The sequence below is a fragment of the Rhea pennata genome, chromosome 14, assembly GCF_028389875.1.
Source record: "Rhea pennata isolate bPtePen1 chromosome 14, bPtePen1.pri, whole genome shotgun sequence".
Lineage (NCBI taxonomy): Eukaryota > Metazoa > Chordata > Aves > Rheiformes > Rheidae > Rhea > Rhea pennata.
In genome coordinates this window covers 17391547-17417729 of record NC_084676.1, presented here as the reverse complement: position 1 = coordinate 17417729, position 26183 = coordinate 17391547, and the positions used below count along the sequence as shown (strand labels likewise).

General features: G+C 47.4%; 1 protein-coding gene across 10 annotated transcripts in view; it reads right to left on the bottom strand.

Moving 5' to 3' along the window:
* Nucleotides 1-435: 435 nt before the first annotated feature.
* KLHL3 (kelch like family member 3) overlaps nucleotides 436-26183 on the bottom strand; it is a 56127-nt gene continuing 30379 nt past the window's right edge. For 6 of the 10 annotated variants that reach the window (XM_062586979.1, XM_062586981.1, XM_062586982.1 and 3 more), the window contains 11 exons: nucleotides 25534-25696; nucleotides 22384-22493; nucleotides 17718-17834; nucleotides 16762-16911; nucleotides 13599-13716; nucleotides 13233-13430; nucleotides 12284-12385; nucleotides 9281-9409; nucleotides 5553-5693; nucleotides 5187-5330; nucleotides 436-4894 (listed from right to left, as the gene is read on the bottom strand). In XM_062586979.1, coding sequence (XP_062442963.1) covers nucleotides 4866-4894; nucleotides 5187-5330; nucleotides 5553-5693; nucleotides 9281-9409; nucleotides 12284-12385; nucleotides 13233-13430; nucleotides 13599-13716; nucleotides 16762-16911; nucleotides 17718-17834; nucleotides 22384-22493; nucleotides 25534-25696 — 1401 coding nt within the window. In that variant the 3' untranslated portion in view covers nucleotides 436-4865. The remainder of the gene's footprint in view (nucleotides 4895-5186; nucleotides 5331-5552; nucleotides 5694-9280; nucleotides 9410-12283; nucleotides 12386-13232; nucleotides 13431-13598; nucleotides 13717-16761; nucleotides 16912-17717; nucleotides 17835-22383; nucleotides 22494-25533; nucleotides 25697-26183) is intronic. The other 4 variants (XR_009959860.1, XM_062586980.1, XM_062586983.1 and 1 more) reach the window with 4 other exon arrangements.

The following is a 26183-nucleotide window of genomic DNA, read 5'->3' as shown; positions in this document are numbered from 1 at the left end:
CCACAAAAGCACAAAAAAGCCTTCCGAGGTGTACGAGACATCACCTTTCCCATCAGGGAAGAAAAGAGTTTAGTGCTGTTATTAAGAAATATTATGCCCACAAGCAACTCTCCTCTCTTACATTGGCCCCAGCGAGAGCAGAGGACGCCCACCCGTGCCAGGGCGCCTGGTGCCAGGGCTGCATCCTACGCCTGGCACCAAGTGCATATACATACATATGTATATATGTATATCATACATACACAACATCAATACCCAGCTCGCTTCAGCGCCTCCTGGAGAGGCTCTGCTCGATGCAGGCAGAGGTGGCCCACTTCAGAGGAGACGTGGTCAGACTGCGGTTTGTGCTGCTGTAATTAAAGAAGTAAAACCCCATGTGGAGCATTGAGAAATTCGCCATCAGAAGCTGAAGAAATCAGAACAGACCCAGGAGAGTTTCATTAGTCCAATTTTTATTCAAATTAAAGTCCTGGGAACTACAATGTGATCTTTCTGTTATAATATTTAACTATGCCAGTGAAGACTGTTCCTTGAGTTGTTTGTCCCAAAGGACAATACAGCCATCAAGAGAATTACTTTGCAACGTCCTTGGTCCTTCATGCTCATGCAAAAAATAAAATAACCAAAAAATGGGCTTAAATAGGCAACCAAATCATTACATTATGCTGTCAGCTATCACACCAAACAAAGTCTGTTTCATGAAAACAAAGAATTTCACATCCAGGTAAATTGTTTCACAATCGTCCATTATTCCTAAAGGGTTTCTTTATACATAGAATATACAAATTAAAATTCTCAATATTTATTTATTGTCACCACAGAGGAAAATAACTTATTAATTCCATGACTAAGATGAGGGCAGAAGAAAAAAAAAAGTGAATTCATTCATTTCCAGACTATAATGTCTAACACACTCCCAAACACTAGCTTGCAGCAACCAAGTATTCTTACGTGAATATGATTTATGGCATGGTGTTAAGCCAAGGGGGCAGCTGTCCTGTCACTAAGTTTTATTAGCAATGAATCCCAAAGGTTAAAAGCAAGATGCATCTATCTGTTGAATCATCACATTAGTTTGATGAAGAGGCATCACTCATCACTGGGTATTAAGGATCTGAGTCTCCAGACACCGCAAACAAGAGAACAGTATCAAGCTTTCATGGTGTTGTCATGCAAACGCTGCCAAGTATATTTATGGTAATTACAGTGCTCTACACATCTAGATAGAAAAGTATTTGGTAAACTCAATGAAAAGAAAATTGGTTTTAATCACTCCCAAATTATCCATTAGGCACAAATGGGAAAGATGGGCTTGATTCATCTTTCTTGTTCTAACAACACATTGCTCAATGCAAATATATCCTGCTGTGCATTTGCTCCCCAAGTTGCAAACCTGGCAGCGTGCAAGCCCAACTAGGCTGTGCCAAGGCTTTATATATTCAAAAAAGACACCGCGAGGAACTAGCCCAGAAGTTTTTAAAGCTTTTACAAAAGCCTCCTGCAATACTTTGATTATTTTTGGCAAGTTGGGGGGTTGACACAGGTGCATTATATCATGTGCGCCACCTCTTCCATCTTTGGGCAGCACTGCGCTCGAGCAGGGGAGCTGAGAAACAAAACCGGTGAGAGAAAGCTTGTCCACCAAGCTAACTGCAAAGCAGATGAACAGCAGAAGAAAATTAAATCGGAGCTTTTCAATTAATTTAAAATCACTGCTAATCCAAGAGTGTACTGGTGACTGAGGTAATGGATTTTAATCTATTTCATAATGTCGAGCCCACTGCTGTCCCTTCTATAATGTTACGATCAACACAAGAGCTATCCCAGACCTTAGTTACAGTATTTAATTTCTTGTGCAGAAAACATACAAATTTACACTTGCAACACAGCCAGCAAGAACTGCACTGGAGTGTAAGAATTAGATCTAGAATTTAACATAAGTGTCATTGACAACAATAAAAAGCAATCCAAAAAAATTCTTTAAAATCGTCTTATAAAAATATTTACAGTAAAATTTGTTAGCACTAACACTATGTTTTCAGTCCTAGAAAAAGGCAATCTTGAAAGGATCTGGCTCAGGTGCTCAGAATCAATAATAGAAACACGAAACCACATGCCAAAGACAGACAAATCCGAAAAGCCGTTCGGGGGGGGGGGGGGGGGGGGAATACAGCTGGTTTGTCATGTGTTACAGTTGTTCATATTGCATAGCTGGAAAACGAGGTCACTTGACTTGCATAACACTGCAACATTAGAGGAGGAAGGAAAGAAAACCGAGGAGAAGCAGCGGCTGCAGCCAGGAGCGCGGTCCACGAGCCCCGGCAGACGACGGGAGCCTGGTCCTGGCCCGCAGGCCCCCAGGTTGAGGCTGGCGGTGTGCATAAATGCCATTTTACAACAGCAGAAAATCACCAAAAGCCTGTCCTCCTTTAAAGCAAGGAAGGCTTACAAGAAGAGATGCATATTCCTGTTGGGAAAGCAGATATGCAAGGGAAAAAAAAAGAAAAACAAAAAACCCCCAACTTTCAGGCATATCCAACCCTTCATGACATCTGACAAACACTGCAAACTTCCAACTTGCATCTCTACAGCACTAACCACTAGTTTTTCTCTCTGACCCACAGAAACTATTAGTCTCTCGCCAATATTTGCCTCTCCGCCGGTGATGCTCCCTGCTAAGGCAGGGCAGCTTAGTCAGCGACTGTTCCCAACTTCTATTTAGCTTTACGTTGCCCGTGTGTACACCTGACCCAATGAGGCACACGTGCCAAATGCTTGTCCACCTTGGCCAGTTGTCATCTCAGTCTGACGACGGAGACTAACTCTGTCCCAAACCTCGGCCTGTCCCATTTTATCCTCTGGGACACTGAAGTTGTGCATCTGTCTGACCTAAGGCATCATCTGGCTTTTTTGTCACCATAAAGATGCACCTCCGGACCGGGACTGGTAGCAAGATTTAGTCAGGGGACACCTTCCTACCACCTTCATTTTCACAATAAAAAAGTCCACCATAAAAGAGCAGCAAATATTACTCCTATTTTGATACATTTCAGTGGAGATCGTAAAACCCAGAGCAAGGTGCTTAGAGGGTCTTACAGAAATGACGTTTTTTATTTTAATTATCAACACTGAGCAGCAGGCTGATACACTGTTCCCCCCACACTGAACAGGCACCCAGGTCAAAAGGACTGTGCCAGCTCAAACACGAAAAATCAGCTTATTTACAGAAGTAATCTGTGCCCCTTCTAAAAACAGCACAAGGCGATTCAGCCTTAGGTCCCTCCGAAAACAATTTTTAAGTATTTTTCTTTTTTACCGTAGAAGGTCATAAATGGTTCTTTTAATAGGAGCTCTATGGAGATATAAGCCAGCAGAAAAACAGCGGTGCGTGCTACAGGTCGACAGCAACATACCCAGACACAGCCCTGCAGGCCAGATGCCCACTACAGAAAGCCTCAGTTGAGCTATGGGGGGAGAAAAAAGAAAACAATGAAACAAGTTCTCTTTAAAAAGACAACAAAATGCACAAAGTGAGCTGAGAAAACAAAAACAAGAGGAGAGGAAACATCTTTCTTCATCAGTTCCCTTTAGCTGGGGAGTTTTTAGGAGTCTGCCCCCGCCTACAGAAGCATGTTGTGGCTCACGGGAGTCACCAGAAAGGTTATTTGTAGGCCAAACATCCCCTTCAACGGAAAGCTTTAAGAATCTGGGATGTAACCAAGACAACTGCATCACAGCTGGATCCCATTTGTCCGTTTTGTTGTGTTTTGAATAATCTTATCAATTCTTCGTACTGATGGAAGAACACACTCAGTACCGGAGAAATTTAAATAGTTACAGTGACACTGATTAGTAACATCTCCATACTCTGGAAGCCTTAAGACACTGGAGGTATTTCACCTCGGTTACTAACCCCTGCATGGGTGACCGAGGGTTCTCGCCGTACCGCGTCTACATTCATGGCACCATCCGGTATTTCTTTTGATACCTAAACGCTGTACTATGAGATGGCACTGAAATGCTGGACAGAGCTAGAACTGGGGTTTCAGCACAGCACGGAAACGTGTGGGTCAGGAATACCTCCTGCTCAAGCAGGAGCTGTTCGACAGGAGCGATAACCCCCCCTCCCAGAGCAGCAGACTCCTCCGGGGTCGCGGTGTTCAGTGCGGTTGAAGTGCTGAGACACCGGCGCCAGGAACGGCACCGCCCAGCAGGTCCCATCACGCACAGGAAACGGCGCTCACGACCACGACAAAAATCACACGGTGTTTATCTCCCACCACACAACAGGCGTCCCAGGGGTACGTACAGTAGTCCAGTGGCAAATACAAACGCAGTGTCACACAGCCCGAGCACCCGGCTCCAGCCCGTTTCTGCTGACTGCTTCTGTAGTCTTGGTCTGTGGTCTTCTGAAGTACCAAGTTTCCACTGTCAGTAGTGAAGCCCACCCTCCAGGCACAAGGAGTAAATTCAACCAGTAATGCACACAGAGCATCAGTAGTGAAGAAATCCAATAGTGTTCGTTTTTTCACTCGCATGCCCAAATGTAGCAGTTTGACTTCGCACAAGAAATTCAGTGCCCGCAGTTCAAGCACAGTGTTCATCCCAACTAGCTGTTGAGAGAAACGGTTGATTGCACCACAGATAACAAGCAACACCTCGTGCCTGGCATGGACCACATCCCCGGGGGGATCTGCGCTTCGCCGCACAACCCACCGCAGAGCAGATGATGTTTGTAATGTATCACTTGTCACGCTAAGAGTTTAACGGCAATGAGATGGGTCAAGGCAGAGGTCGGTCACCTTCCCAACACCACCTAGCTGGATCCATTTGACTTCTGCTCCTCGCACCGCCTTGATCGTGGGTCACAACGGTTTGTGAATCACAGCCACACCTGTCGTGAGAAAGGACAAACAGACACAAACTTACGGTCGGAGCAGCTCCTGGGTCATGATGTGGCTAAAAGCTACTGCAAAGCCAAAGACTAGCAACAGGCTAGCAGAGAGCGAGCTATCTGCTATTTCTGTGAAGGGATCCTCTACTGAAAGCCACACTAAACACATGAAAATTAAATCAAAGCGTCAGGAGGCACAGCCCTCAAGTTTATGAGGGATCCCAAACATGGTCCATGTCAAGGAGCTGGACAGCCTTGTGCTCTGCTGCCAGCACTTGCACCCGCTATTCACCTGCATAGCTTCTTCCAGTGCTCATGCTGGTTGGTAACAACGTCCACTTGTCCGTGATGGGGTTGTAGTACTCCACAGAGGCCAGGTTACAGGAGCCATCATCTCCTCCGACCACGTAGAGGAGTCCGTTCACTGCACATACACCTCCAAAGAAGAGCGCGGACAGTTAGACTCAGGCTAACCCATCCCCTATCCCCCACGACACGCTTGCCTGCCACGTCCAGACTCACTGCAGAGAGGCCGGTATCACACTTTATCACTTTCTTACAGTACTAATTACTTGCACGTTATAGCAATACATTAAAAAAAAGAAAAGACACACAGAAAAGAGCAACCAAACAGCACAGAAAGGCACATGGTGGTTACCTGCATTTCTTCTGCACATATTCATGTCCGCGACTTGCTTCCAGGTGTTTGTTCCCGGATCGTAGACTTCCACACTCTTCCTCACCAAGGGACCGTCGTGCCCACCAGTAGCGTACAGCAGCCCGCTGAGAACGCCAACGCCTGGGAAACAGCGTGCAGCGTCGGCCGAGCGTGCAGGGCCGGGGGCTTCACACCCCTGCACCTGCTCACTGCCTTTTGCCTGGGCCTGTCCAAGGCATTTCCAAAACCCGGGCCAGATGCCTCCAGATCACGTCCCTCACACGGTGAACACAGCAGGTTTTGCAGCAAGGACCAGGCAACATCCTACCTTTCAGGGTTGCGCCCAGAGGAACATTATTCCCACTATGTTGTCCTGCCTTTATTTAATCTCGTTTGGCCAATTTGCTGTCTCTTCCCATTGCTCTCCTGACTACTGCACCCTGCCCCAACCTGGCTGATGCCCTCCTGCTGCGGGGCTCTCTCCCTTTAGCCCAACTCTGTTACCAGGAGCTATTTTCTGCTTCTCCTCCTGCCTCCATGCCACGTGTTTTCATCCCTCTGGCACTTCTCTTCTCAAACACGCTCTGGCCCCAGCTCCTGATGGCACCTGGGTCCCTCTGCTCGCAGGGCTCCCAGGAAAGCGGTTTCCCATGGCCATGCCAGTGCAAGCCACCGTCCCAGCTGCCCCAGCCCTGGATCATACAGGCTTTTGCCTAATATTAAGTAAATTTAAATTAATTAGTGTGTTCAATCCATGCAAATTAACACTTTCAGCAACATAGCCTCTTTAATAGGTTCAAAAGCCTTTAATAAAACTACCAAGCTGGGATGGTGGTAGAACACAGACATAGATCTGAAATGCATCATTTTAACCGTGGGCCTTTGCCAGCAGGACAGCCCTCACGTCCTGAAGATGAACTCACGCTGACAATTTGGGAAAAGGCAGAAAGCTGCGTGCAGAGAGGAAAAGGGCTCCGCCAAATTAAAGCAGACAGGTTTTTAACTCGGCCCCCGTGCAAACATGCCGCCGCGGCAGGCTCGTGGGACGGCAATGCGAGGCAGGGGAATGAACGCCGCGCGGGCGCTGTAACTAGACCACGCAACTGATCAATTAAAATTTTGGCAGAGGCAAAAATTCCTGCCTGGAAGAGGCAGGAATGCTGTGCCATCCCTACTGACACCACCTCTCTCTTCGCCAGATTTTGTTAACTTGCCACAGGCGGGGTTCACCTCTGACCAGGCATCTTCAGTTGTACCATGAGAGCACGCGAGAGCCAGAGGGATGCTGTAAGCCTAATATAGCATTGCACATAGGTCCTCATTGAGGCTCAGAGGCAATTACCTCTATTTGTCATAAGTATCATAGAATCAGTAAGGTTGGCAGGGACCTCCGGAGATCATCTAGTCCAACCTCCCTGCTCAACAGGGTCACCTAGAGCATGGTAGTCAGGGTTGCATCCAGGCAGGCCTTGAAGATCTCCAGAGAAGGAGACTCACTCACAACCTCTCTGGGCAACCTGTCCCAGTGCTCTGTCACTCTCACAAGGAAGAAGTTCCCCCTCACATTCAGGCGGAACTTCCTGTGCTTCAATTTCTGCCTGTTGCCTCTTGTCCTGTCACATGGGACAACTGAAGAGAGTTTGTCCCCGTCCCCTTGACACCCTCCCTTCAGGTACTTGTACACATTGATCAGATCCCCCCTCAAGCTTCTCTTCCCCAGGCTACAGAGGCCCAGCTCTCGCAGCTGTTCCTCATAGGGCAGATGCTCCAGCCCTCGGATCATCTTCATAGCCCTACGCTGGACTGTCTCCAGTAGCTCCATGTCTCTCTTGTACTGGGGAGCCCAGAACTGGACACAGTACTCGAGATGAGGCCTCCCCAGGGCTGAGTAGAGGGGCAGGATCACCTCCCTCGACCTGCTGGCAATGCTCTTCCTAATGCACCCCAGGAGACCATTGGCTTTCTTGGCCACAAGGGCACATTGCTGGCTCATGGTCAACTTGTCATCCACCAGCACTCCCAGGTCCTTCTCTGCAGAGCTGCTCTCCAGAAGGTCAGCCCCCAGCCTGTACTGGTGCCTAGGGTTATTTCTCCCTAGGTGCAGGACTCTGCACTTGCCCTTGTTGAACCTCAGGAGGTTCCTCTCTGCCCAACTCTCCAGCCTGTTCAGGGCTCTCTGAAGGGCAGCACAGCCCTCAGGTGTGTCAGCCACTCCTCCCAGCTTGGTATCATCAGCAAACCTGCTGAGGAGGCACTCTGCCCCCTCATCCAGGTCATTGAGGCCTGAGCCCATCTGCCTGGGCTGTGTCTTACCATCCGATTACATTCAGCTATTAGCAAAAATCTGGTAATTTTTTTTCCGTAGTTCAATTAGTAAGTGTAGGAGGGGAGAGGGGCTCTTCCCCGCCGCCGGGGCCTTGGGGACGCCCGTGCTCGCCTCCGCTAGATGTCAGCACCGGGATGCGGATGCGGGGCGCTCCGAGCACGGTTGTCGCTGCGCGGGGTGACACATCACGCTGCGGGACCGCTTCTGACGGCGGCTTGTCCCGAGCCAGCGCTCGCCCTGCTGTCTGCTGCGGAAGAACACGCATTTCGGTGACAGCCAGAGCTCGATGTGCTCAGCCATCAGTTTGGGAAGAGAAAATCGCAGCGCTGCACGGTAGGTGGCTAAGAGCATTTGTAATACAGGACTTGCCGTGTGCCAGCACACTTGCAAGCGGTGCTAAAATCACTGTCACTAAATCCGTGTCACTACAGGCACAGACTTTTTTTTTTTTTTGCTGCATTTTGATGTGTTACTGACAACGAGGTACTCTGTTTTCCTGCAGTGTTGCAGTCAGACGGCTTCAAGTATCAAGCTGACGTTAAAAGCTTTTTTAACTCAAAACCAACAGCGTGTGACTGTATTTGCCTCACCTGAAGTCAAGAAAAAGATAACAAGAGTGAGGAAAGACAGACCCCGCGGGGAAAGCAGTCTCCCAACGGCCCAGTGTGGGGGGCAATTCCCGCCGCGGCTCTGCCAGCGGGTTAGTCCAGCGGACACGGACAGGCCGGCCCCCGGGCTCGCTCAACCGCAGTAAACGCCACTCTGCGGTTTCACACCGGCCATTTGACACAGGGAGGATCCCCGGCACACGCTAAGCAACAGGACCGATATCCCCACGCTCCCTTTTATCCGAAGATAAGGTGACTTTTAATAGAACTGCTAAGAGCTTTCAGCTCAGCAGAGGCAACCGGAGATCAGTTTTGTTACCTTGACTCGATCTGCAATTTACCCAATGCAGTTCGGTTTTGCCCTACAGAAATCCCACTGCACGCTTGCAGAGCAGCTTTGTAACAAAAAAAAAAAAACACACAACAAAAATGTCCCAAGTGGTAGGAGAGAGACGGAGGCGCAGCTTGCCTCTCTAGTCCCTGCCTGAGCTTGCAGCTGGTAATTTGGACAGACAGCTTTTTGCTTGTGAGATGCACCTGCTAGAGAAGTTACTTAGAAACACTGAACATTATTTCATTAACCCTGAAATTAATTTCAATTTGGCAGATTTTAATGAAGTCAGGATTGCTGTTGAGAGCTTCCAAGCAATTATGAATTTTTCCCTTCATGGAGGGAATAACAGGGTTCACCTGCCAGCCCAGCAATGCAAAAAACACTTCTTTCCTTCGCTTTCTACAAAAAGAAGAGCAGCTGGGGATTACCCGCCTTAGGGGACCCGTCTCGGAGGCAGTACCTGCACCACTGCGCCGCGTGCTCATGTCCGCGACGTAAGTCCATTCGTTTGTGGCCGGGTTGTACTGCTCCACGGTACTAAGGCACTGACGGGACGCTCCGTCATAGCCCCCCACGGCGTAGAGCTTACCTGCAAGAGATGCACGTTGGCACTGGCATTACCTTTACAACGGATCTATGTTACCGTCACGTCTGGAGGCCCCAGGTGAGGACAGATCCCTGCTGCGGGAGGCCCTGGGAGACCTGCCGAAACCTGCTAGGGTGTTTGGGGCAACTCCCACCAGGAGGATCTGAAGCAGATTCACAGACAAATGGGCCTGTTCTTTTTAAGCAGTTAAGCTGTCAGCTAAGACAAGGAAATGTCAGAGCAGAGCAGCTTAATTAAGAGCCAAAACCCCAGGGGGTTTTCCCAATGACTTGCTGGCCCAGGATAAGACGTAAAATTGGAGCGCATTCTGCTGATCTAGCATTTCCTCCTGTTTGGGTGCTACATGGCCAGGTGAGCTTTCAAAGGTCAATACTGTACACTAGCTATGATATCACATAAGCAATAAATATCAATAAACAAACGTAACCTCCTATATTAATATACCTGCCTGCAAATCTAGGCCCAGTTTTGAAGAATCTGGGTCACATCAAAGTGAACCAATGCTGCAAATGCAGCATTCAAGTTCAGTTGTACCAAGCGATCACAGCACGGAAGCTACCACGGGAAACTCACAACATGGTTTATCTTCCTCAACTGAATCAAAGTTGGACAATACCCACCTACAGAGACCAGAAGAGTATGATCAGATGATATGAGCCTACACTAGACAGTAAACAGTTAAGGCTGATGCACCACCATTCATAGACTTGACCAATATTCTCTTCTGACCACCCTGTATTATCCATGTATCAGCTGTCTTTTGCATTTAGCTATAAGCTCTCTGGGCAGAGAGAGTTTTTGTGGTCCTTTTCTAGAGCTCCTAGCACACTCAGGCATTCTGGTTCAAGACCGAGTTCCCTAGACACTGCAAAAAAATAAGCATTACAATAGAGCTCAACAAACACGTAGGAAAATTCTACCCCAACGTTTTGTATGGAACCCGTGAACAAGACTAATTCTAAATCTGAGAGAGCAAAGTCTGGACACAAACACACTATATATAATTCTTCATCTCATGATACTCTCAACAGCAGCTTCCACCTACAGTCTTGCACTTTTCCATCCTCCTCTTTCCGTGTTGTTTCTAAGACTCTAAGAACAGCCTTGCTCTTCTCTTCTGCGAAGCATGTCCCCACGCAATGGTCCTGTCCCTGAACCCCCTTCTCCAACACAGCTCCAACTCACTGCCTTCCCTAGAGGCCCCGCTGCCGACCAGCATAGGGCAGTTTGTGGGGAATAGGTCTGCAATTCTGCTCTCCTCTCCCCTAAAGAAGTAGGGATCAGCAAGAGAGCAAGTTTGGCAGCAGTTTTGCTAACGAGACTTGTTAAGTTGCGGCTGCCAGGCTTACATATGGAGCAGACACCATCGCCTTTGAGATGCACTCTGAGAAGCATGCCACGGGTTTCCTCCAAAAAGCACTCACGTGCCAGCTCTCCCCATGCAGTTTGCACTGGCATTTCAAGCTATCTGCAACTGGTGTTAGCCCTTCCAAAGATGAATATTATGAAGGTGCCCATACAAGGCCCAGAGAATCTTTACCCATCCTGTTGCATGCTTGAGTGTAAGATTTAGTGAGGTTTTTTTTTTTTTTTTTTTTTTTTTTTTTGCATTTCTGTATAGGCACAGGCAAGTTCATTCACATTTTCCTATCCTTGTAAGCATTTCAAACGCTTATTTCTGCTGCTGTTTCAATCCGCCTGGTGCGACTCAGTGAATCTAGGCAAGCGTGCCAAACAAAGCAAGACAAGGTAAAGTTCCCTGGCCTCTATCAATCACTAGACATTTTCAGTACCTACAGACATCAGATCAACCTTCTTCATAGATGAAGACTCTGGATTAACTACAGGCTGCAGCTTTTTTCCTACACCAATGCAATCAGCTATTCTTATCTATCATATATGCACTTCTTTTTTTAATCATAGACTCCCAGTGGATGAAATATTCATTTGTTCTTTCAAATAAAGCTAATGAGAAGGATTTTGTATGCTTCCAGTAGAAAACCTGCTCACAGAAATGCATCTCACAGGCATGTATTTAAAATTTTTTTTTAGCATTCAAGTGATGGACCTGCTTTAGCAAATCTCAATGACTACCAACAGCCCAGCATTTCACAAGCACAGGCACTGGACAACTTTAAAGGAGATACTTCTTAAACAAACAAGCAAATTTAGCAGAACAACCAATATTTATTCCCATTTCACTTCTCCCTCTTCTCACACAAACATCTTTCACGTACTTCCCATTTGTACAGGTCAAAACAAGCCACTTCAAAGAGAGTTTAACAAGGATCATGCCATCAACTGCTATGCACAGGATTAATGGGAAATTGCTGCGTTATGCTAAAAATGAGGCCAAATAAAATTTTTCCAGTTGCCTCAGGAATGACTGTGCATCAAAAAAACAAAAAAAGTTCCTATTTAAATTGATCTTTCTCCTACATCTAGGAGAAATATATCCTCTCACAGTGCCTGCTGACAGCAACAGCACACGCTGCTTAACACTCTTTCCTTAACACTTCATACTGGCCATAGATATCCCAGACTTCAGCACTACGAGCAGACCGGAAAGAATAAGGATGCAAAGACACCTGCAAACCCTTAGTGGCATTCAGGAGACATGGCCAGGTCCAGAACGGGTCTGAGGCTCTTCGAGAGTCACGCACACTCTCTTTCATGAAGATAAAGAAAAGAATGGAAAAAGTCATAGCCATTAAATCATATAAAATAAATCTTTACCAACGGAAGATAGTCTAGAGAACAGTTCCTGCCGTTCCTTCCTATTGCACTTAAACACTTAAGGCTTCCGCTTGGATCAGTAACATTTGCTGGATGGAAACAGCTGCCAAATTTTCTTACCCTCCACAACTCCAACTCCAACACTGCTTCTTCTTGTGTTCATGGGAGCCACAAAAAACCACTCATTGGTTTTATAGCTATAGGCCTCAACTGATGCCAGACCTAGTTAAAAAGGGGATACACAGGTTTTCTAATTAAAAAAAAAGAGAAGAGAAAAAGATTGGTGTTGCACTTTCATCTGCCTTCCACCTCCTCCCAAGCCCGTAATTCCTCCCACATTCCTGCGTCACAGTCATCTGCTCCCCTCGCGTCAACACCACTGATTCAGCAGCGGGAAAACCGTCACCGTGTGGCCCCCGTCCTGGGACTGCTGCCCGACTGACGTGCTGGGAACAGCAAGGTGGAACAGAGTCTAGCCTCCAAGCTCAACTGCCCATGTCCTTCTGAGTAGTAGTGTCCATGTAAAGGTTTAAAACCTAACCCGGGCACCCCTCTATTCTACTGATCACCGAACAGTGAGCTCGGGGCTTAGCAGCGGGGCCAAGCTGTACAGCAGAGGTGCGAATCTAAGCACGCAGTTATACCATGACAACTCCCAGACACACACCCCACCGGATGCCTTGTTTGCCCAGACACACACCCCACCGGATGCCTTGTTTGCATTTGATTCAAGTTGCCATGCAAGAAATTCATCTAACACCAGGAAAATGCTCTTTTTAGCCCAGAAGGCACATATTCACATGTAGAACAAAACTGAAAGAATCGTATCACTAAAATAAATAAACGGATAGGGTGACGCACTCTGCAATTACTGACGGGTCAGAATGCGCATGTGGTTAGTTACAGCGCACAACAAATCCAATCTTTTGTTCATTTGCTTCAAAAAATCATAACCGAAGGGAGCTGGAACCTTACTAATGGGATTTTAGCAAAGCTCTGCAATCTTTGCAGCAGGCCCTGAAAACGTTCCCTGCAGTAAGGGTCTGCCCAGTTTTGTTCGGCCACCTACCAGTGCTGCCATCAAATCCACCCACTGCATACAGGAGATCATTCAGCACAGCAGCGCCCAAAGTGCTGCGTCTTTCCTGCATGCTGGCGATGGACGTCCACTGGTCCTTCACGCCGTCGTACACGTCCACCGTGCGCACCCGTAGAGATCCGTTAAAGCCCCCGACGGCATAAACGTTGCCGGCCATAAATACCACACCTGATAAAAGAGGGGAAAGATTTTAAAGTGGTTTTTACAAACAGTTTGGGAAAAAACAAATCAAACAGTCGCTTGGAAAACAAGTATCGTCAGCTGATCAGCCTTCTGTCCAGCCCTTAAGAGCTGTGCTGGGAAAACAGAAAGGGTCGCAGCAAGCATTCCCATTACCTGCTCTGCATCTCCGGGAGGGAAGCTCAGCAACCTGATCCCATCGCTCCTCCTCAAAATCATAGCACTCCACGCTGCGGATGGCTTTGGGCGCTTGCCCACCCACCACAATCATCACCTGGAGAGGAAAGATGAGAGCTAGAAAATCTCCGTCCCAGCCAGAGCAGCTGCATCCTGCAAAGGATCCATTGGCATAACCCAGTCAAGAGCTGCAGCCAACAATACTGTCAACGTAATTCAGCCCTAGAGAACATACTCTTTGGATGCTGAAGGCCTACCACGAGCTTCTGCAGAGACAGTTATTTCAGACAAATCTATTACAGTGAAAAAAAATAAAAATAAAAAAGACAACCTGCACACAGTTATGGCCATTTGAATCACACTAAATATAGCTGCCCCCATCAACCCTTCCTCATCTCTTCTGATGCGGGCAACCTGCCCAATTTCCCTGTGAAAAACAGAATTACTTTGTAGCATGACACAGAGAACACTCATTGCAGAGGTATTTTTAAGTGAAGACGACCCCAACATATTTGCCATAGCTGGTCCACGGTTTAGTCGTTATTTTTAGCACAACCATGGAGATAATCGACGCTGCTTAGTAAGTAAGACCCGACAGCTGTATTGCCACCCGCAGTGAAGATGGCACTCAGGGAAATCGCTGGGACTATTACAGATGCAGGGGTGCAGGGCTGTGGGTGGACTGCAGAAGGAAGCAATTTGTCAGCTTCATTAAGACCTTTGGCTAAAACATGTACTGATGCAAACCCAGTAATTCAGCTCTAAATTCCTTGCATAGGGAAGATCTAACTGAAGCTGATCAACCGCAAAACTCAGAAGCGTGAGAAGTGCTCTGCTGGTCAGACTTAAGGTCCAGCTGCCCCAGACCCTACTTCCAGCAGTGACAGGCAGCGGGTGCTCACGGAGCAGTGAGCAGAACCAGACTGTGTGCACCATGGTTCTTCCCACTCTGCCACCGGGAGACCAATTTTCCTTCTGACTCCCACCCTCTCATCTCACCTGCTATGCCAACTGCTATGAACCACATGCACACAGATAAGAGTCCACATCACTTGTGATGCCTTTGCTGAGAAGCCACTCAATTTGTCCTTGCTCCTGAACACGTTTGCTTTTATCCACCACAGCTATCAGGAGGAAGGACTCGTTCCCCTTACCACAGCACAGCAAACCAGCAAGAGCAAACACTATCCAAGACAATCTGATTTTTACAAGGCCAAGGAGCTGGTAGAACTGGCTTCACACACAGTCAAAGAGTAGTTGGAAAACTCTGTCTTTAGCCTCCGCAAGGCAGTTGTGCATAGCTGAGAGGATAAAATTGTCACTGGAGGTTGCAGAGGTAATGAATTCAACCCCTATCGTGGTTGTTTTAGAAGTATGAAGATAGTGGAAGACTGAACACTAATAGAAATGTCTGCTCCACAGATGAACACGAGACATTAGAAAGCAAATCGAATCTAAATCAACAACCTGACTACTATTTGTGTAACACTCCCCCACAGAAAGCTGCAGTTTCACACAACTATAGAATTAAGAAATTTGACAGCAGAATGTAATCCAGCATTAGCAGGACCAGCAGATAAGATGAAAGTTTCTCAGTAACTGGATCACCGAAGACCATCATCTCCCTTTTCTTTACAGTTAAAATGAAGGGAGGACACACCTGCAGAAGATTTGGTTTTGTACTTGCAAGTCACAGTATAGCACATGTTGAGAACCTCTAAAATACCTGACTCACTGCTCATTTTCATCCTTAACTTACATAGTCCTTGAATAAGCCCATCACGATATCCCCAAAACTACGTTGACCAATTTTGGTGAAGTGCCAGCAGGTGGAAGGCACGCAATGCACTCTGCAGAGCTGGGATTTCACAAGAGCCCAAGTCCAATATCTAAATACCTCCACATCCCCTCATAGTGCAGATCTCATTCGCGGTCTCACCAAAATAAGCTCCCTATGATTTATAGTATGATTTACAGTTAAAAAAAAATAATACCCTGTGGTTTTGACATCTTACAATCTCTGAAACGCTCATTAATAACTTCAGTGACAGTTTGTTGAGAGACATGCCAACCGCCTTTCTCTTATGCACGGGGAAATATTTGCTGTTGTCATTTTTCCACTCGCTGATAAAGCAGAGGCGAGAGCATCACATGCCTCCAGGATAAATGCAGAGCATAACAAGGTTTATTTATTCAGTAGCTGCTTAGTCTATTGAAACTTGCTTCAGACTTCCCGTTCACACGTCCGGCGTACGGCTGTTTCCTGCCTTCCTGGCTTCTGAGTACATCGACAAAACAACGAGGAGGAAACCTACGGCACCCTCTCCGGCAGGGCACGACGTACAGCGCTACGCGTCGGCAGAAGCCTCGGCCGGTCCCTCAGCACCACCGATGTCTGCCTCCAGCCCTTCCCACCCCACGGAGGTCATGGCTCCAGGAGCTATGACTCCTCGCGAGACTGCTCGGGACTGACAACTCGTTTTAAGAGTAGAGGCTTGCACTTAGGAAAGGAGAGACTGCATCTTCTAGGGGTTTATCCAACTTAGCTATATACCCGAGCCGGGCAGAGGCAATACCAGAGGACAGAGTAAAACGCTTCCAAGGATGACACGAATCATCTTACCCAGACGAGTTATTTCTGCACACCCCCCAGCAGATAACGGCACGCTCATTCCCCCAGCAGCAGTCTTCTGCTCTTGCACAGCACAGTTGGTTCCCCTGGCCTAAACTCTCAATGTCTTAACTGACTGCATTCAAAGCTAACAGCTCAACTGATTTTGCTTGCATCCGTGGTTCTGCCAGTGCTGACGATAAGGCTTCATGCACATTTACACCACTAGTCCCAAGTATCGCCAGTGTTAAGGAGCCGGTATGGCACGTCCTCTGTGCAATTCCACTCCTCCACGCTGCTCCCACAACACAGAGGATCGAGGACTGGTCACAACACATGGGAAATACAGCACACACGCCACTGCGGGTTTCCCTTCAATGGGCTCCGAGCCATTGAAATGCAAATGGACTAGGAGTTAGTGGGAAGCAACACAAGCTCCTTTCAAAGGCAGAAGAGACCACCAGAAATAATTAGGTCAGCAGATACAAAGGTACCTTTTCTTTCCTCTTTTCGGAGGGGGATTGGGCTTACCTTTGGCAGGCTAACTGGAGTCCTCGGCTTCGTTCTGGGATTCTTTATCAGTTGCCTTTGATCCAGAGGAAGCAAGTGATATTTCATGGCCTCGATAAGGAAGTCTTTACACGTGTTGTTATTCTTGATTAAAGCTTCTTCTTCAACAGTCTGAGAACACGCACACAGGAAAGATCACTTAAGCTGAAGCACTTGATGGTGCTGCTCACACGAAGTTTTGCAGAAAGCATACAAAAATTGGAACAGCGCTCCCAAAGTACCAACACAAAATCAAACGTAGAAGACAGACGCACAATTCTAGCTCCTTCCAAAGATATGCAGGCATTAACATCCAAGCTCGCTTTCCTCTGGGATAACTAAGGAGTAGCAGCACCGCCTCTACTTTGCCACCCTCTGTCAGGCAATTAGCAGCTGTCTAAAGCCTTAAGAGCAAATATCTCAGCAGAGTACAACTCACCAGGATGGAATCTGGGAACAAAGTAAGTAATTCGCTTTATTTGAGTCGGGATTTTTGAGGAGAGGTAGTATTTTTTATTAAATCAGAAGACATAGCTGTGAGGGGAGATATCATGGGTTCACCTTGTGTATACCAATTTTATTTCAATTGTAGCCACTTTTTGTAGCCACTGTAACAGCACCACCTGAGTATTCTCTCATGAAAAATACTGAGATATTTGCTTCTAAATGCTTTCACCACGGTTGGCAGGAGCTCCCTGGGGCAGTTTCTAGGTATTGCTCTGCTCTCCGTGCTGCCCAGAACACAGTTTACGTTTTACATGAAGGCTCCCACCCCACATGCTGATTTTTAGAAACCACACGGTTTTTCCCTTTAGTCCTCTATTTACAGACTCAGTGACAAGCCAAATTACCTGTCTCAGAAGCAAATAGCCAAGCCAGAGATTAATGCACTACTGTCAGCTTAAGTGCAAGTACTAATTATTTATTTTCCGACTAACCTGTACAAGATAATCTCTGGGCAAAAGGGGTAGGCGAACATGCTCCATCAGCTTAGCCATGTGCTCTAAGCGAGATTCCTTCTCATAATTTATCCAAGAAATAACAGCTTCAAAGACCTACATAGATAAAGTACAATTAGTGCAGAAAAGAGAAGAGGCTTGCACAGCTGCCTCCCCAAAATCAGAGGCATTGTGATTTGCGATACCTAAGGAGGGAGACGCAAGATCTCTATCAAACAGAAGAAAAACCTCATGATAGCATGCACAGAGCACAAGCGACCTGGCAGCGAGGAGTTCAGCTTTCCATGCATATTAACGAGCAACTTCCTATCTAAATGAGCTGCTTCACTCTCAAAGCTAAGCCTAGGTCCAGGACAACAACATACCTCTGCTGCGTTAGCAGTGGAAAGCAGCCAGGAAACTCCATTAGCCTTCTGACATTGGCACTGGACATTATTCATGAACCGAGCCACAGCGATTACCGCCGAAGGGCTCCGCTCCCACGTTAAGTTGCTACGATCACGATCATGTTTCGTCACTTCAGCAGGTCCTCCCAAAACCACAAAAGCTTCGGGACAAGCTGACCACCGGTGCAGCAAGACCCTTGCGGCAGGTTTCGGATGCCGCCAGTCCCCACGCAGCGCTCTCACCTCACGGCTAGCGCCGCCAGCGTGCTTCCCGCCGGAGACGAGGGCGCGCGGGACTGCTGGCCAGCCCCAAACCTCCCGCTTCGTTTCCAGATCCAGCCAGCTCAGATAAGCATCCGGCTGTAACTCAGAGGCAAAGGGTGCACAAACAAGTCCACGCAGCAGCAGCTGCTACGCAGGGAGCACTGCACGCTCTGCTACGCAACGGCCCCCACCAAGATGGGCTCAATTCGCCCCTGCCACTGCCCAGGGCTTCCTCGAAGGACACCAGCCTGGCCAGGCTGATGTGCTCCAAGGGACCACGTAGGAGGATACTGCTCCTCGCAAGGATGAACTGGCTGGGAAATTCAGCAGCTGTACTCCCCCGGGGACTCAAAATCAAGCTCTGGCACTTAAACTTGCATCTACGGGCAGAATCATCCTCAGGATCTTCCCGCCGGCAGGGCCCCGGAGGACCCGGGCATGCCCCTCGTGCTCGCTCCCCGGGAAGGGTGAGCATCCCCAAGGACGTGCCCTCCGTTTCAACCTCCCCCGGGGGTCACCAAATGGTCAGGCCAGTTTGCAAAAGAGTTTTTTTTTTTTTTTTTTTTCTCCCTTCTCTCCATCCCTCCCGTCACTCCCCAAGGAACCGTTTTGTTCTGCCCACGGTCGGCTGACTCGTAAGAATTGACTGGAGCTGAGGGCACCAGCTCTCGGTCCCAAACTGCGGCCAGCGAATGCATTTGCAGAAGGTGCTGACGCTTGCGCCCTCGCACAAGAGGGAGGCAGGCTGGGAAGGGGATTCCTCCTTTTGGCTGAGCTATCTATATCCTTTAAAAAACTAACAGGGCAAGCAGTAAGGAGCCTCGTTTCCTACACCAGCAAAGCTTCTGCTGAACCACTGGAATTCAGGAAGCAGCAGCAGCGAGGACTTAAGCAAAGCAACAGGGAGCCCTGTAATCAAATCATAGGGAGCACAGAGGAAAGTAACTACTGCAAAACCCTTAAGTACTTTTAAATGAAAAAAAAAATATATATATATATATATATATATATGTATGTATTTACACACTATTTCATTTTGGCTACAAAGCCTCACAAATAAAAAAACATGGTAGTTCTGAGATTGTTAATGGCAAATGAGCACAGAAGGAGTAAAAAGCAATTTTTAGCCAATAATACAAGCTTTTCATCAATCTTTTTGGCACTAATGCTGAGCTACAGAGTAGGTCACTGGATTGGGATAGATTCTGCTATAGATCAGGATGACAGAGAACAAGTCTTAAAGGAGGGTAAAGCAGCAAGCGAGCAATAAAGCGCCTCCTCGGGGCTGCAGCGCGTTCCCCAGGGAGGCACACACTGACACGGCCCTGCTGTGCCCACTCCAAAAACAACAGGGGGAAAAAGGAAAAAAAAAAAAAAAAAAGACTGGCACCTCCCATTGGCACTAATTTCTAATTTTAAGAGGGAGAGGAGAAAAAAAAATCTTTATCCGAGGTACCAGCATCTCTATTTAAAGGCTGCGAGCTGCCACGTCTGCTCCCACCGCTCGGCTCGGCTCGTGCTCCCGCGCGCCGGCGGCCGGTTTCGGCGGTGCCCAGCCGGCCCCGGCGTCGCTCGCAAAGGGGAGGCAGCAACACATCCGCCGCTGCTCTGCCCGGCACCCCGGCTGCTAGGGCAGGAGCAAGCCCCCAGATCCCAACCCTTTGAAGGGCCGGGCTCCTGGCAGGATTTCAGGTTGACAGGAGCCATTTCCCCAGCACTCCAAGCCCCATCATTTCACACATCGTTAGTAAATACGAACACGCATGCTTCTTTAAAGCGTTTCCTTGCGTGCGTGTGCTTTGGTAACTCGAGAGCCACTGAAGGCAGCAGACAGCATTGCTAAAACCGCCTTCAAAGTACTCAGCTACAGCAAAAGCAGCCAGCAGGGACAAAAACAAACATTTCAGCCCCCGACCTGAAAGAGCCTATGTAAACGCAGAGCTCAGCAAGAGCAACGGAGGCGCGGGACAGCAAGGCAGGTATTCCCCAAACGAAGGGGCAAATCCTCCCGGTTGGCATCGCCTTGCAATTAAAACAGGTTACTGCGGTAGCAGACAATTTTGGTAGTCGTGACGGTCTATGGACATAAGCACGACAAAATTTATAGGGGCATAAGGGATATATTTCATTAGGCCAACTGAAATTAGCTGGGGGATGGCGGAGGAAGGGAGAACGTATTGGTTTTGGGCGCACGTGCCTGACCTAGAAGCATTATAGCCGCAATACTTCCCCCAGTGGGCCTGTTACTCGTGGCCCTGCCAGGATTTGGCTCTAATACTTCCAGCTTCTCCAAGAGGTGCAATTACTCCGGGTCACCGACTGCATTATAAATACGAGCTACAGTAAGAGCAGCAGCGAGAGCGCTTCTCGTGAAATCTCCTTGTCGTAATTTAGCCCTCAGAGGGTTTAAGTATTTGCCTATTTACGACGTCATATTGTTTAAGGACAAATTTTGATCCATCGCGTGCACACACTTACACACATACAAGTGTGCGGGTGTGTAGTACACACACACACCCCCCAACAGAAAGGAAGAATAAAAGTCGGGAAAACTGCTCGTCTGTCACCCTGCAGCTAACACTAATTAGCAGTCTATCAATATAACTTCAATTTTCAGCACTTTATTTTCCCTTCGGACTCCAGCACATTTCACGTTTATATTCAAATCCCTTTTTTTGCTTATCTGCTTTTATTAATATCTGTTGTTTTGAACGTGCCACTTATGCTTACGTTTCCTTCCACAGACCTGCGTAATCAACTAAAAATCAACTGAAGAAGTACTGGTTTTGATTGTATAAAGCTCGGATGAGGGAGGGAGCACTTTGATTTCTCCAGGCACAAGGCCAATAAAAGCTTGTTAACAATGCTGCACAGGACTGGAAAAAATCGGTTACTAAACTTGCACTTCCCTTTGCAAGCTGCTGGGCTCACGCAAAGCAATTTTGCCGTGAATTTGCGCTGTTCGTTTCTCCCCTTCCAGCCGTGCGTGCGCGGCACAGAGCGGCACCCCACAGAGACGCCCACGCTCGCCCCAGGCCCGCGGAAACACACGACGAGCGCCGCCAAGGTTGCTGGTTTAGGATGCGAACGAAGCGCACCGTGCTCCACGAGCACCTCACACGGCACACCGGTGCCGCGTGGACCGAACCACACGCGCCCGCAGCCTGGCGGGGCTGGGCAGGATGGGTGCACGCGCTTGGCCCCAGGCGCTCAGCACGGCGCCGCGGGCGTTCAACGGGGTCCTGAAGCTACAAGCTCTCCCGCAGCCTCCCCGAGCGTCCATCTCCCTGCAATTCAGAGGCGAGCTCCAGGACCCTCCAGGGGCACGTTTTCCTTCCCCCAAACCTGCCGCAGATCATACAAGAAGCCGCACGCCAAAGGCCGGGGGTGGTCCCGGAGCTCACCGAGCGCCGTGATCACCGGGCCATCCTTCTTTCTGATCGTCTCATTTTAGTTCAGAGCACAAGAGATGTGTTGAACATTTCAAACCACAAAACAGCAGCAAGCAATGCCTTTCCCCCCTCTTTTCATTAAAGACATGGACGACACTGGAAAAACGTTGGGGTTTTTTTTTTGGGGGGTGGGGAGTGGACCTCCTTTAAGTTGTCATGGTCCAAGGTGCAGCACAAGGCAATATTCCTCCCTGACCTAGGGAAATTCACCTTTTGGTGAGGTTTTAAGGCAGGTAACAGGAGCTTTATGCCAGCAGAAGATGGGAGGCTCCGAGCTTTCCAGGGACGGATGGAATTCAGTTCTGCCCCTCAGGGTTTGGCAGAAAGATATGGATCTGCGAATCGTTACTTCATATAAAGAACAACCAAGTGAAGGTCGTTGTTATGTGCTTTTAGGATTCTCATTATTTTTAATTTTCTTTTCCATGCAAGGTCTGTTGGAAAACGGCCCCTAAATAGCATAGCATAAGAATAGTTTCCAGTATAAGATTTCAAAACATTCCAGCATTCTTAAATTCACTGTTGCTACACGATTTACTGTACCTTTTCTTCAGAGGAGACTGTGAGCTTGTCACTTGATATTAAACTGCAAACCTGGTCCAGACTAAGGCTAAGAAATTCTTCTCCTAGCATCACCTCAGGGAAGTGCTGCTCTGTTCAACAAATGAAAAGGTGGAACAGAAAATTATAATGAAATCCGTGCTTTAAGTCAAGGGAAGGACTAGAGCATTCAGAGAACCCTTATTATAACAGCTCTGAGCGACCAAGGCAAACACTGCACGCCGGAACTGAACTGTCGAATGTAGAAACAAAACAGTCTCAGAGCTGGTTAAAGAAATTTGATGTTATTTAAAATAACATAAGCCCCACGAGATTCTTTCGTAAATAATAATAAATTGTAAACTGGGACTTAACTTAAGCCACTGTAAGTATCTTCTCATGGCAGATGAGATTACCAGCAGCATTTGAGAAGGCTGTCAGTACCTCTCTAACGTAGTGAGAGATCTGGAGCCAGACCACCTCGAGATTCGGTTCTCATCCACTTCAGCAAGCTAGACAGAACCAGACCTGCTCGACGCTTGGGCAAGAGACTCCAGCAAGGGTCCCTGATATTTCTAGGTATTCAGAGTGAAGCCCACCTTTAAAGTGATTTGGCCAAATATCATCAATTTGGTGCTTATAGACCAGCAGCGAATCAGCCTGTGAGCGAGATGCGAGAGATCCCGCAGCAGCGAGCTGAACCCACGTGTGAGGAGCGCAAGAAGAGATGGGGAAAGGTGGATCCGCATCCGATGGGCTCATGTGGGATCATGCTCCTTCTCTCCTGACGCTTCTTCCCCCCCCCCAAAATACACAAACTTCATCTTTCCCCTCCTAAAGACTCTCAGCACCACACCTCCACCTTCCCAAGTGACCTTGTGTCTCTCTCCGTATAGACTTAACTTTACAAATTTCTTCTCTTCTTGCCTCCAAATGCCTCCTGTAACTCTGGGAGCCACTTATAACAAAATACAGCAACTTACACCACTGTCTTATAATCACAGACTGGGAGACTTCTGACTCGTCGCAATACAGTTCCAAAAGGCATCGTCTGAGCTGCCCCACCTTACACCTAGTCAAGGGCTGCTAGGAAACAATTAAGTATTTATAGGTCAAAATGGCCATCAGCCAGTTGCAGACAATTTTACAGTTTGTTACAAATACATGCCAATTTAATCTCATCTAAGTCCCTGAAACACAGAAACTTGAGTCTTAGACTCTTTATCTGAAGTAGCTTTTTCCAAGCCCTCATCCCTTTAGCTCTCGGAGGTTCAGACTCACATACCCAAAGAGCTCCCTCTGCAGCCAGATCCACCTCTTATTTTCACCTCCACAAAGTATTTTGTCGGCCAAAAAGCAGCACTACAGAGGCGCAAGAAGGCACGACTTCCAGAGTGGAGCACCTCGGAGATCTCACCTGAACAACTCCTAACCAACTCCAGCACTTCAGAGCCATTTGGGTTCCTCCTGTCACAGACCCCATTTAAGATTCCTAGGGACCAAAATGCCCTAGCTAACCGAAATGCCCTAGCTAACCTAAAGACTCTCGATTAAAAGTATCAGTATCTGGATAAAGCTTCATAACCTGCGTTATGCTGGAAATCACATACAAGTGCAAATAAACTCGTCTGGCCTTAAACACCTGTAAAAAAGAAAATGCTCCTGACACAGTAAACTCTATGTACTCTGACTTCTGGACACAATCTCCTATTCATTCTAGACTGGCATTTGGCTGCAGAAAGATGTTTGATCTCATCTTATTTGCTGGAAGTAAGAAAAATATTTACTGATTTGAGTAAAGTAAGAACTTGTGCCTTCTTGCATCAGGAAGGCCCCTCTACCTACTAAAGTTATCCATTGGCTAGAACTAAGCATTTCCTCAGTAACTGAGCTCATACAATCACGGACTCTCGAGCTTGTGGACTTCTGTCTCCGTTTAATGCTTGTTACATAAGCAACATAGTGAAAAGAATTTTAATGGCATTTTTATTAATGGCGCTTCATTAACATTACATGGGCTATTGTACTAACTGGGACACATGAAGGCCAATGAAACAACAAAGCAGACCTTCTAATTGCCAAACAAGCAAATAAATACACAGTGAATGCACTGCTTGTTGGGTTAAAGATTAAATAGGGCCTGGAAGCAAGGATAATGAGATATTACAAGCAAGCCTTTACACAATTAACCATTCCTTCCAGGGTACCTTTTCCTCCAGGGGATAATACAGCCAGAGCAGCTGAAAAGGTTTTACTTTTACTTGCAGGAGAAGAGGGGAGGATCTGGTGGGCATAGTTTTATTCCACTGAGCCTACTTATGGTCCAATTAAAGAAAATAATGTACCAGGAAAAACGCTGCAGGATAGAGCAGGTGCTCCAGGAAACAGCAGGTGTATTTTTGTCTGTAAAAATAGACAGAATCGTGTAGAGATAATTACCAGCTTCTCTCAAGAAGAGATCAAGGGCTACTTTCCTGGAGAAGACTAGAAAGCACAGGGGAGTTGAGAGCATGGCCCCACTTGAAGCAGCTTCACATTTACGCCTCCGGAGAGAGATGCAGAAAGCAATTGCCTGAACCTACTTATTGCAGCCAAGCAAACCCACTGTCAAGGAAGCAAGCATTAGAGAAGCATTAAGGAGTGTACACACATGGTGCAAGTGGCTCTTGTTCCACTGATCAGAAGCTCAAATTTTATGACAATTTGTTTTAGCTGAGTGTTCCTGCGCCCATCAAGATTTAATTTTGCTAAATGCCAATTATTCCTAGAATGCACAAGTTCACAATCATATCTTACTGCTGTCACAGGCCAGCATATAAAAGAAAGACACTAGCACACCAGCACAGCTTGTGCTGTTGAGCAGGCAGCCAGAGACTTTATTACAAATAAATTGATCAAATATTTTGTAGACTAGGATCCAAAGAATCATTTTTTTCTACCTCCAAGGTTCTCCCTGCAACCAAATTAAATCCCCAAATTTGCAACACCACTAAAAGTCACAGGTCTGCCACCCAATAAAGTATTCCACCCCATGTTCTTTCTAAGATGAGAAGTACAGAGAGCTTCACTGGGATATGTTGATCGTGCTCAAATCATCAGCCAACACTACCTGGAAACAGGCTGCACTCTCCAAATGGACAACCCTCTCCTCACCTGCATAGGCATTGGCCTGCTGCAGAAGTTCGGTACATGCGTGCACGTCTGCAAAGGCTCGAATTCCAAGGCAATTTGTGGGATGCAACTGGGACTGAAGAAAATCACAGCAGTTTTTTCTAACATCCATCAGCTGCAATAAACTAGCAGCTGGCAACAAAACCTGAAAAGACAAGAAAGGGGAATTGAGAGTTAGCAATAGAGAAAGTTGATTCCTGACTTAAACAAATAAGGTCTAATTCCCCTTTACACAGGGACGTGTCACAGAGACGTAAAAAGACACGTCAAAGTTTTAGCATTATCTAAATACGGAAACTCCCACTCTGTGCCCTGAGAGATGGAAATAGCTTTACTACCTGGATCTAGTACAGCTCATCTCCTCACATCTCCTGAAAGGCCTCAAGGCAGGCAAGAGGAGGACAAAACATACGCAACCACGGACACACCTGAATTTCTGGTTTTGCTCCAGGTAGGTCCAGCGCAGAAGGTTTTTCCTTTACATGGTAAACATGTTTACCATCACATTTAAAGCCTATGCAAGCCCAGTGCTTCATCACCCTCAAAGCCTAGCGCATTTGCATTTCCAACAAAACCTTGTTGGCTCATGAGCAGCGGAGACGAACTGCTACGTTAGAGAGGGATTTCTCAGC